The following is a 12,257-nucleotide window of genomic DNA, read 5'->3' as shown; positions in this document are numbered from 1 at the left end:
TAAGTACATGACTGCTGTACTTACATTACTTCTGCTATCTTTTTTATGCTGCTTCTTTAGGTCACCTGTGTTTACATATCTTACCTAATAACTCTACACATCTAATAGATAACAAATAACATTGTTAAAAAATACTCTTTTTCAGAGAAAAACCCTGTGATCTTCCAGTTCAAAGTGATATTCTAGCACACTCCCTTCAACAACTATAACCATATAAGGAAAAAATGCTTCAAATATCTTACTGGGTAGCTATCTTGCAAGTAAAACTGATGATCTGCCAGTGAGCACTGTAGCCGCACCTCCAGAAGGCGCTTGAGTGTTGAGAGGGGCTCGGCAATGTCCATGTGCTGAATGATGAGATTCTGGTACTGTGGAGCAGGCTGCTGTAAGCCTTCACCATCTCCTTCCAGTTCTTCTTCATAGACAATCCTAGCACACAAATGCAATAAATACTAACATCTTTATTCTGGTACTGTGTAGTAGTACTGTAAGCCTTCACCATCTCCTTCCAGCTCTTCTTCACAGAGAATCCTAGCACACAAATAGAGAACTGATCTTTTGAAGTCAGGATTCCTTCTTTATAGACAATCTAGCCCACAAATACACTACAGCACAAAAACATCTTTATTAATCTTTTTTAAGGAAATTATCTGCCAATGTTACTACTACATAATACATTAAACATTGTATGATACCTCAAGTATGACATTAACTATCAGTATACAAAAACAAAAAAAACAAAAAAGACTGGGTGCTCTGGCACCAGGAACCAGCAATATGAGAACCTTCACTCAAAGATGTGTCCTATCCATGATTTGGTTGTATATGTGGATTGCCACTGGAATTCATAAAGTGCAGATAGCAAGCGATTCCGGCGATCCTACCTTCTGTCTATGCCTCTGTTGTCAAATTCCTGTTGGAGTTGATAAGAGTCATCGACTAAAATTGCAGTTTGTTGTACAGAAGACTGCGATAGTCTCTGAAGACATTCTGCTCCCTCCCAATCACCCATCTGTTTTCTAAATGTTTTTTTTCAGCTTGTCTCTATCATCTTTTGCTATGCTTTCGCCCCAGCACACTAGGCCAAAAGTCATGGTCCAGCACATTATAGAAATGTAGAATAGTTGCAGAGTTCTCCGCGGACATTAAAAGATCTGAGTTTTCTCAAACAGGCAGTTATGCATTTCCTTGACAAAACTATCAACATGAGCTTTCCTGGTAAGCTTATCATTGATAGTTATACCTAAATATCTGTAATTGTCTACTCTTTTTACTACCTCACCTTTAATGAGTGTGTCATCAGGTCTTTCCTGAAAACTACAATCATTTCTTTTCTTTTTTTTCTTAACGTTTAACTCTAAATAACTGTTGCCACTCCATGTAGCAAAATGTTCAATCTCCTGTTTGCACTAGGAGTCATCATCATTGAAAGTCCTGTAAGTTGCACATCATCTGCAAATGTAACTATAGGGCAGTTTTCATTTCTACGTCTACACTCCACTGTGAACCAGGCAAACAAAGATGGGAGAGAGTACAGCCACAGTGTCGTACAGCAGGGGTAGGCAAAGTACAGCCTGCGGACGTCTTTGGGCTGGCCCTTTACCCAAAATGTGAAGTCCACTAGTCTGTTTTTTGTTGATTTTTTTTTAAAAAGAAAAACCTAGGTTAATTTGATTGAAATTTGTCAAATACAACTTGTTGTTAGAAATCAGCAGCATGTAACAGTTAATCACAGACAAAGAACACAAATAACAATGCGGCTGACGTAGTCATAAGAAAGCAGCAACAACTGCCTTTAAAGAAAAGGCTGGCAGCAACAAGACTATTTGTTTTGCTTCAACATAGTCTGACCAAAGTTTACCAATGTTTTGACACGAATGTGTCATCGGTAAGGTTAGATGCCTTGCTGCCTAGCATGTTTGGGTTACCCGCTCCTCCTCACAAACTGAAACAGTCTGATCTTAATCATAAGTTCAGTTGTTCAATGTCTGCTAGCGGAAAAGGTGACAGTTTTCATGCAGTAAGTTAGGACCGTAGCAGTTATGGGTGACAGGAAAAAGAGAAAGGTGGATGGTGAGCGTCAAAAATTCAACAAAGGGTGAACAGCACAATATTTTTCACAGGTGTTGGAGATAAAGTTGTGCATAATTTGCAGAGAAGGCATTGCAGTTTTTAAAGAGCACAATCTGAACGTCATTTTGGCACAAAACATCCAGGGTATTGCAGCGAACTATCCAAATATGCAAGGGCAGAAAAACAGATCAATTGGTTAAACAGTTGAAGAACCAACATACAGTACAAAACCCAGCAGGCCGCAACAAAAGTGAGTTTCACTGTGGCATATAATATTGCAAAAGACAACAGGGCATTTGTGGACAGCGAGTTCCTCAAGAAGTGCACGCTTGATGTGGTCAAAATCGTGTGTCCAGCAAACGAAGACTTTGAAAATATTAGCTTATCCAGAAGAACAATGACACACCAAATAGAACACATGCAATATGATTTGCTGGAACAGCTGATGGAGCAATTTGACTGATATTCACTCGGGTTGGAGGATAGTACAGATGTTACTGATACTGCACAGCTGCTTATTTTTATCCAAGGTGTTAATGATGACTTGGATATAATCAAGGAACTGCTTTCAATGGAGTCAATAAAAGACACTACAACAGGGAAGGATTTGCTTATAAAAATGAAAGAGTGCATCGAGAAGCATGGACTTCTATGAAGAAAATTGAGAAGTGTCACAACTGATGGATCTCCAAATTTAACCGGCAGGAACATGGGTCTTCTGACCACAATTCAGTAAACTGTTAATGAAATATATCCAGACCACAAGTTCACCTTTCTTCATTGCATTAAAAAGAAGCGCTGTGCACAAATGTATTAGACATGAACCATGTTTGTGAGCACTGTTACGAAAATTGTGAACTTTGTTAGAACAAGAGGGCTCAACCACCAGCAATTCATCTCTGTCACTACACTATGGGGTCTAGGCATGTGTGATGGGCGGAGCCTCGTAGTAAGGTCTTTACTACACTCTCGACTACTCCGCCATCCATGCCAACATAATCATGTGCGCGATGCACTTTCACTAAATTCCTAATTAACGCTAATTACTGACTCAAGGCCCCAGCGCACGTCCCAACAAACAACACGACACAATTTTAGTGAAAGCAAAAAATACTTATTAACGAAGCAAGAAACAAATGCTGAGAGCTTAACAAAACAATGAGGAAATAAAAAGAACATGCAAATAACTAATTCCCTATCTTGGCTACTTATCTAAGGTGTCCTTAATACTAATTCAGATACGCAATGCAGAAGAAATGATGGCCAATGACCTTGTTTGTCCGTTGTCCGGCACCGAGACGAAAGATGTACTAAGTAGAGAGTTGGGACGAGCACTCGCGCATACCGTCCCCTTGCACCAGTGTGCTCCCCATTTCTGTCACTAGCAGGCCTGAAGTTTCCCCATGTAGGAATCAGTGCCAGCTCTTGTGACCAGAATAACGTGTCCTGCTGTGCTCCCAAGAGTAGATCATGGGTTCACAGGTACAGAGGTCACTCTGCTTTTACACTCGGGCTTACGAGTGGGCTGTACACCTTCTTGGCCGGTTCCTACTCCTCGTTTCTTATCTGACTGGTAGTAGCTGACTACACGTGGTAAAAGACTTGAGTTGCGAAGTACTCTTCTGATGCGCACCCTCCAAGAGTCAAGTAGCGAAGCGTTGATTTTGTTCCCAACACAATATTAAAATGTGTGGCTTGGGCCACACATGCACCCCATTGGTTAGTCACTCTCACAAACATCCTCATGCTTACCACTACGACCAATCACGCATCACCGATAGTGTGAGACACAGTAATCCAGGTTCTATGTGGATTCCCACCTTGCCCTTGACCTGTCCAAGATCCGAGCAGTTTTACCCTTTCAAACCATGGGAAAGTCAATTAGCGGCCGTCCCTTCTCTGCATGGACACATCAACCTCCAACTGTTGCAAGACCCATCTAGCTCCTTCTTTCAGCACCGGTGTCCAGTCAGTGGTAACAAAAACAAACGCTGTTCTCAAGGGCTAAGTGTATCAGTCCTTTACTTAACGATTTTCTGCTACTGACATCCTCTGAGCACATTTCGTTTGTGACACAAGCATTTTTTTAAAACTGTGCCTCTACTTTTGATTTTATGGTTCAGAATTTCAAGCTTAAATGTGATTTTTAACTAAAAGTGCTCAAGTGAACTGATAAGTGTTAACCATCTTCAAGTCTTTGGCACAGTCAAGAAAATGCCCAAGGGAAGTATTTTGTAAAATCTGTTTGCTTGTTGGAGCAGCTACACAGTCAAGCTATCTTCCAAAGTGCTTTCTTAACAGGAGAAAAACATTTACCACTCTTTGACACAAACCCTAAACAGGGAGAAAAACACTTACCCTTCGACACAGACTTCCTCTGCTTCGGTCTTGAGCCTTTTCTCATCAGGCAACACAACCTCCTCCACCACCATGTCGCCTTCCACACCTAACACAGGTGATGCTGCTCTCTTCATGCTTCAAGCTGTTCAACATCACAATTTCAAACTAATAAACATTAAAATGACAACCCAATCTCAAAGAAATCCACACATTTTGATAGCATTCACTCGTTTTGATGGTCTTAACATAAACAGCTAAAAAGGCTAGTTTTCATACTTTTACAATATTAATAATCATGATCCATACTGAACAGTAAATGTGTTATAGCTGTACACATAACATTAATCAAAATAATCTAGCAGACACCATTTAACATGGTTAACAATCTACACCTATCGCTCACACAAAAATGAAAATTTATAGGAAGGTCATAAAATTTTCCTAGGAACTCCTAACTGATGGGTCAGAAGAAAAGTGAATAAAATAAAATAGTATTTGCACCCCTATAGGAAAAGTCATGCCACTATATGAATGTACATGAAAAAGTGTCTTTCTCTTTTGTTGTGGCATTTATCAGCTAACTGGTACAGGCTGCACTGGTCAACATTGCTATTATTACTGACTTAAAAATGGTCCTGATCTTTAGTATCTTGGTGCGCTGAACACAAATATGACTATGACAATTTTTTATTGGCTCTCATTTTGAAAATATTTGATATTGTTCATTTTCTATGTTTCACCCTGTAAATTTATCCAGTAGGACTGTAACAACATCCTAAGTAAGCCTATAATGATGTAATATTGCATCATATTGCACAATACCATAATGCACATATCCTCCCGAGTTCATTGCATTATTTCTTTATTCAATGAAGTACTGCCTGGCTGCTACTGAAGCTGACATCAGAAGTACTATATGTATTTATCATCAGTGCTGGTCTCCATTTCACATGCTTGTCTTGTAGCTCTGTTAGTACCTGCTCTCAGATCAGATCTGCAAAGTTTATGTTGTAATCAGCCTTCCACCAATAAAAATGAAAGTGTAATGGTTATGGAGGGTTTCACATGATGTTATCAAAAAAACAGCATAGGTGAAGAGGGCACCTTTGATAGATATACTGTAAAAGAACACTCCCATTTGGTTATCTGGCAGTATTGTGCTATTCTGTTTGTTGATGGTCAAACATCTCGCCATGCTCCATTTTCTTGTGGCGTCCCTCAAGGCTCAGTACTTGTTTATTCTGTATATGAAACCACTTTTATCTCGCATCCAGTCTCACAATGTTTCTCATCAATCATATGCTGTATACGCAGCTGTACTGGTTCACTCCACCGGCTGAGTCTCACTCTAGTCTGCATTAATGAAGTCAAAGACTGGATAATGTCAAACAAACTTAAACTCAATGATGATAAAACGGAAGCCCTATGTTCAAGAAGAACAAATCCCTCTTCACTTGTTTGTCCATCAAGTCATATCAAGGTGGGCGAAACAAACATCACCCTTGCGTCCTCCACAGGAATCTGGGATTCATTGTTACTGCAGACATGACTCTTGCTAAACAAGTTACAGCTGTCTATCAGTCTGCCTATTATGAACCATGCAAGATCAGCGCCATCTGTCACATTCTGTCTACATGCGTTACCAACACTCTTGTCTGTGCGTTTGTTTCTGTACCTCTTATGCTGTCCATGTTTTGTTCTTGTTCTTAAGTGCTAAGAGCATGCTCCTTAGGAGTGTGAGTATGCGCTTTAAAAATTTTGGATTTATTATTAAGATAAAGGGAATAATCTGGAAATTCATCTCTAGCTAAGCAGATATTAACATCAAATATTACCAAGAGCCATAAGTTAAATGAATAATATAAATACACAAGCTCAGCTGCCTGTTTTAAACAAAGCAATGCAAATAAGTTTAGCCACTCTTTTAATAAACAAAAATGGCTGCTTAGCAATACGTAAGCAAATAATGTATCATAGAATGGCAAATAAATGGTTTTTCTCTTTACACAAACTGTTGTCATTCATTTTATCATGAACTTGTTACTTCAACTATCTTTGCCTACTATTATTATTATGTGCAGTTTATTCCTTGTTGCTCCTTTGAGGAGCATAGGGCCGCATGAACACCTAGCCAGCGGACTTGGTTTGGGCAGCCCTCTTCAGCTGGACCCATGTGGCTCCGATGTCCTTTGCCTCATTTTCTAGAAATCTGTGAAGAGCTCCCCGTTTTCATTGCAGGTGCCGATGCCATATATTACCATGATGAGTTCCATGCTGGTGCCAATCATCTTCCACTTTAGCATTTGGGTCTCCCATAATGATCTTCAGATTTCTTCTTGGTGTGCAGTCAAGCAGAGACTGCAGGGAAGTCTTCTTTTTCCTCTTCCTATGCTGCATTTGTTGATACATAGCATTGGATGATGGCAATCTTCCTTCCTTTGGCATTGAATCTTGCTGACATAAGCCGTGGTGAGACTGGTTCCCAGGCCATCAGCGCCTTTACTGCCTCTGTTGACATCAGCAGTGCTACTCCCTGGGTAAGATCATGGTCCAGGTCTTTGTGGCCAGAGTAAATAATGATTTCTCCTGATGTAAGTCTGGTCTCGCCACTTCCATTCCATCTAGTTTCGCATAACCCGAGAACCTGATGTTGTATTTTCTCATTTCTCTTGCCACTTGATCTGACTTGCTACTTTCATGGAGAGTTCTGATGTTCCAGGTCCCTTCCCTCGTCAAAAGATAAGTCGGCAAGCTGGCTTCCCTAAGGCTTTCACCAGCATGCGTCATAAGCTCTTCTGCAGAGGAAGCATCCCGACCAGACCCTTGTTGTGGTACTGTTGCGGTTTCTGTAACATCTTTTTTTTTTTTTAACATGGGTGGGTTATTAGCCCAAAGCAAAAACCCCAACCTGGAGGGCCAGGGTGCAACATTTTAGTCTGGCCTCTCCCCAGCCTTGTTCGGTTTGGTTAAACCTGTCAGGAGCACAAGGCTCCCACTGACATAGCTCTATGGATCGACAAGGCACACAAGCCACCACACCACTACAAGGTAAGTTGCACCAACTGGTGGTGGATTATATGCAGAGATGTCGCTAATTGGTCTTGGGATGAAATGGACATAGCTACGACAAACTGACTTAGGCTGTGAGGTGATACAACTGCGGGGATATGATTGGCCTCCAAGTTCACTTATGGCAGTTTTACCATCTCACAAACAGATCAGACATGCACATTTTCTAGAAACTTAAGACCAGAATCTTAACCAAATTATTATTTGTACATGTCCTGCCGCTGTAGACAACATACTGTTATGATCAATGGTACCACACTGCAGTGATTCCACCAGGACACTGTGTTTTACTGTTCCCCCTTCTAACATGATATCGTCTCGTTGTTTTTGATAGACCAGGAAAATTCATTCTAAAAAAAAAAACAAAAACGTGATCACTTACTATTCTAATGCACGTGTCCTGAAGAGAAACGATATCGTACCACATGTAAGTATGACCTTTACTTCATCAAGCTCAAGATACCATATGAATAACAAAATTCTAATTTCAAGATATGACATTAAACAAAGTAAACGAATAATTTCACAAAAGGTGGTACCATCGAATGAAGTTTTAAGCCGTGGCAGAAACTCAGGCTATATCACGGCTACCGTTGACTGGAGGGAAATCTCGATGTTGCCACTGGCGGCTTGATATCCAACAACCAATATGGCGGGCATGCAATTTTTACGTATACAACGAGGCACACACTCATGATTACAGGTACGTAGCTTGCACTTTCTAAGCACCACGAAACTGAAAGTTTTAAGATAATGGAGAGATGTTGCTGTGAAAAGAGGAAATAGATGTCTGCAGCGGATGTTTATGAAGAAGACTTCCGGCCAATGCGACCACGTTCAACATCCTGTTTGCAAGACTCTTAGCCATTCGACCGAATTCCTCGCTTTGTTTTCAAAGGGCGTCGCGATTTGCTTGTCTATGGCCTAGAAAGTTTTTGATGTTCATGATAACATATTACTTACCTGAATAAAGACAAAATTTCTCTGGAACTAACTTCACAAGGAAGAAGGATTCTACCGGAAATTTCAGACAACGGAAATCCACAAAAGCGCAGAATTTTTAAGGTTCATGTCACGTGACGCTAGGTCTCGTACAGTCACACTCAAGTCTCGCCAACGAGACGATAATCCAAGGTGATTGGTCCACCGTGTGCCCTTGTACAGTGTCGTACACACTACAGCTCGGTAAGCCGGCGACACAATTTGATTGACATTATTTGTCTGCCTACACTAGAAGACAAAAGCATTGTTTCTTTATGTTGTACTCCGTATTTTTAATGCATCCGCTTACCCTAAAAATATATATACGCCACTTTTTGTAGTCTTTTCAGGCTTCTGCCTCTAGGGCTTGTAGCACAACACAACTACAATATAGAACTAAGTGAAATTCATTATGCCAACGTGGGACCAAAATTAATTATCCATATCATATAGAAATCGGCTACTGGAAATTTAAGTTTCATAATACCTCACCGTACATATTTTTCTTTTTGTCTTTGAATTGTGACAGCATTAGTAATTTAATATTAATGTGTTGTAGCATTGTAAAGCCAAGGACACGAGAAACGAGTGCTTCGGTGTTTTAGAAGCTGAAATGTTCTGATAAAATTAAAGCAAGCCTTTTTTTTTTTTCATTTAGAGAATGTTTCGACATGTCACACGATTTGGAGTTCTCAGAAAAGTAACCTGTCAGGTACAACGAAATCTGGGTGTCAGTGCAGTACTTGCACAGAAATCTGGAACGGCTTTGGATCCCATCCAGCAGCTCTTCTTAGAAAAGATTCGAGAATATAAATCAAAGTGAGTCTTCTCTCTCTTTTGGGGGAAGGGATAGGGATTATCATTTGCATGTGTCAAGAAAAGGGTTAGAGAGGGAATTCTAATGTTTTGCTTGGAGCCAGCAGCTAAGGCTATATTACGGCAAAGCAGCCAACCTGTGAACAGAATCCACGTGCAGAGAAAGAACTGTGTTTAGAGGAGATCTGAACCTAGGACAGCCAGTCCTCACTGTACTGGTGACAGGCACTGACCATTGTGCCACTGGATGAAGGCTGGGGAAGTGGATAGAGTGGAGTCAAGATTAAACTGGACTGTGTCAGGTCTATATTTATGGTTGTGATTGAAAAATAAATCCTTGTGCTGCTTTAATGTTTTTATCTTGTGATACATGGTTCAAATAGTACATTACTCTCAACATTAATATAGCATAGAAGACAGAATATGCAGCCTGACAGCAGTTAAATATGCATGCAGTAACAGATACCAGGAAGCACTATAAAAATAAATGATATAGCAGTTAGGGTTATCACAATATTTCCAACCCTCACCCCTTTACTGTATCATTTCTTTAACGAAAAGCCAGGTATCTTCAATAGATCAGTGATGTTTCAGTGCTGGTAGGGGTAACCATTCTATAGCTGGAAGTAGTTATCACTTTTGTATAACAAAATGTCTTTCAGTTTTCAAGGCTTTTTTTAAAAAAAAAATGTGCTGTTTGCAGATCAGTTCAGGGCAAGCTGCTGGGAGCAACACCTGAAGTGGAGAAGGCTCTGAAGGAGGAGCTGGACAAAGTTGACCGCATGTTTAATGCCACTGGCAAAGACATGACCAAGTTTCCCACCTTTACTTTCACTGGTAAACTGTAAAACTGTAAAACCATTTAATATCTGTTTGTCTAGTGATATTGCATTAGGCACATGTCTAGGTGACTGCCTTCACTTTCATGACTATCACTAATCACACTTGCAGATGCTACTGCATGCATAACTATATGTACAAAAAAGGATAAAATATATTCCTCACTTTGTTACCACACTTGCAGATACCATACAACACCCATACATTTGATTCCACCTTGGACTGAATGCATAGATACCCAAATATGCATGCAAGCATTCATGGACACACACACACATGCATATCTGTACTATTCTTACTGCCCATAGAAACCAAAAACCAAAAGATTGTGATAAGTTTTTGTATGTTTGCTTGTGTGGAGCGACTGGCCTTGTAAATTTGCATCACTACAAGACTGGGACTTACCTGTGCTGTTTTGTAGAAATGGAATGCATATCTGCTATTTTCTATGGAAGTAAAGAACAGGTTCCAGGCACTAGGAGACCAACAATAGATGACCTTAGACGACTTCAATCAAGTCTTACAGGAAACAGGAGAGAAAATACTGGGATACTGGGATTCCAACGGAAAAAGAAAGAACAGACCAGATCCCCCTCAGCTTGCAGACATCCAGCCAGCAGCTATAGACCTTGACATCTGCACAGACCCGCCAAGCCTGGAAGAAGTGACAGCAGCAGTTAAGACAATGAAAAGCGGCAAAGCACCAGGGGCAGATGGAATAACAGCAGAGATGTTGAAAGCAGATGTGAATGTGATAGCTCCAAAGCTGACTGAAATCTTCATGCAAGTTTGGGAATCAAGGCAGCTCCCGGCTGCATGGAAGACAGGGCTCATCTTGAAGTTACCCAAGAAAGGAGATCTTGGAGACTGCAACAGTTGGAGGGGCATAACACTTCTTTCCCTCACCAGCAAGGTCTTTAGCAAGATTGTTTTTGTCAAGACTGACGGCAACCCTTGAGAAAGACCTCCGACCACAACAAGCAGGATTTTGTCCTGGGCGATCCTGCTCTGAACACATCTTCATTCTGCAACAAATTCTGGAGCAGAGCAACGAATGGAACACACCACTGTACATCAATTTCATCGACCTGGAGAAGGCTTTTGACAGCATTCACCGCGAGTCCTTATGGAAGATCCTGAGGCATTACGGAGTCCCTGCAAAACTTGTTCAGGTCATTGCAATGCTGTACAGTGATTTCAAATCCCAGGTTGTCTGTGACATGGAGCTCACAGACCCCTTTAACGTTGTATGTTTGCTTGTGTGGAGCGACTGGCCTTGTAAATTTGCATCACTACAAGACTGGGACTTACCTGTGCTGTTTTGTAGAAATGGAGTACATATCTGCTATTAAAACTGTGATGAAACTTTTTGTGAACTTTGTGTGTATATATATATGCTACCTCAATGGAAACAGCCACGTCCATAGATGTTTAAAGATAAGTTGTGGTCATATTTCACAGCAGTTGATTTGGGAAGTTTTCTTGCATGTGTATTTATATGATTGTGTATTTATTTTAAATATATTTCTTTGTTTGCTACACAGACATTGCTGGTTGTATAGATGTGTGTTGTAAAATTTAATTGCTTTGCACGACAGTACTGTTCATCTTTTTATCTGTGTCCATTACATAGTGCTGTTTATCTGTTCCAGATCCACAGCTGGAGCCAGTGGGATTGGGCGAAACTAAAGATATAGAGCAGGTTGATGTGGTCCAGGAAACAGTGGAGGAGGAAGAAGATAATGAGCCATATTTTCAAGTGTAGTAGCATCATTACAAGGAGCAGCAGCAACAGTGTGTATGGGATAGCCAAAGTGACAACACATTAGCAAGTGGCAGTAACCAGAGTTCAGCATAAACTGCATTGTTGAATACTTGCCACTCATGGAACACCTGGTAAAAGTCATGTCCCATCATAATGTATTGGTGCTAAGTGAATGTTCTTTCATAGGTCATCAGGAGTGTTGGGTACACCACATTCAATCCTTATGATGCCGGTGTTTATCGGCCTCTTTTCAGTCTCCTGCATCCTTCAATGTCTGTGCCTGTCAAGTTACTGGGAATTATAAAAGATGAAAAACTTTGACCTTTTTTGCTGAGTCATTTTTCTGAGATGAAAGTTCTTGTAGTTTTGCAGA

At 40.6% G+C, this 12,257-nt stretch overlaps 2 protein-coding genes across 9 annotated transcripts in view; one reads left to right on the top strand and one right to left on the bottom strand.

Moving 5' to 3' along the window:
- The window catches only part of LOC112567678 (GA-binding protein alpha chain-like), a 37,043-nt gene extending 28,467 nt beyond the window's left edge, over window positions 1–8,576 (bottom strand). The window contains exons 1-5 of one of the 8 annotated variants that reach the window (XM_025244414.1): window positions 8,446–8,569; window positions 7,719–7,832; window positions 5,236–5,407; window positions 4,432–4,555; window positions 243–429 (exon numbers count right to left, since the gene is read on the bottom strand). In XM_025244414.1, the coding sequence (XP_025100199.1) occupies window positions 243–429; window positions 4,432–4,547 (303 nt within the window). In that variant the 5' untranslated portion in view covers window positions 4,548–4,555; window positions 5,236–5,407; window positions 7,719–7,832; window positions 8,446–8,569. Of the gene's footprint in view, window positions 1–242; window positions 430–4,431; window positions 4,556–5,235; window positions 5,408–7,718; window positions 7,833–8,021; window positions 8,234–8,445 lie in introns of those variants that run through there. The other 7 variants (XM_025244410.1, XM_025244416.1, XM_025244415.1 and 4 more) reach the window with 7 other exon arrangements.
- On the top strand, window positions 8,529–12,205 carry LOC112567681 (ATP synthase-coupling factor 6, mitochondrial-like). The gene is made up of 4 exons (XM_025244421.1): window positions 8,529–8,667; window positions 9,122–9,282; window positions 9,983–10,116; window positions 11,772–12,205. Exons 2-4 carry the CDS (start codon window positions 9,125–9,127, stop codon window positions 11,882–11,884), a joined length of 405 nt encoding a protein of 134 aa, XP_025100206.1. The 5' UTR covers window positions 8,529–8,667; window positions 9,122–9,124; the 3' UTR covers window positions 11,885–12,205.
- Window positions 12,206–12,257: the final 52 nt, after the last annotated feature.

This window comes from Pomacea canaliculata, linkage group LG7 (genome assembly GCF_003073045.1).
Source record: "Pomacea canaliculata isolate SZHN2017 linkage group LG7, ASM307304v1, whole genome shotgun sequence".
Classification (NCBI taxonomy): Eukaryota; Metazoa; Mollusca; class Gastropoda; order Architaenioglossa; family Ampullariidae; genus Pomacea; species Pomacea canaliculata.
This window is presented reverse-complemented; position numbering and strand designations above follow the sequence as displayed.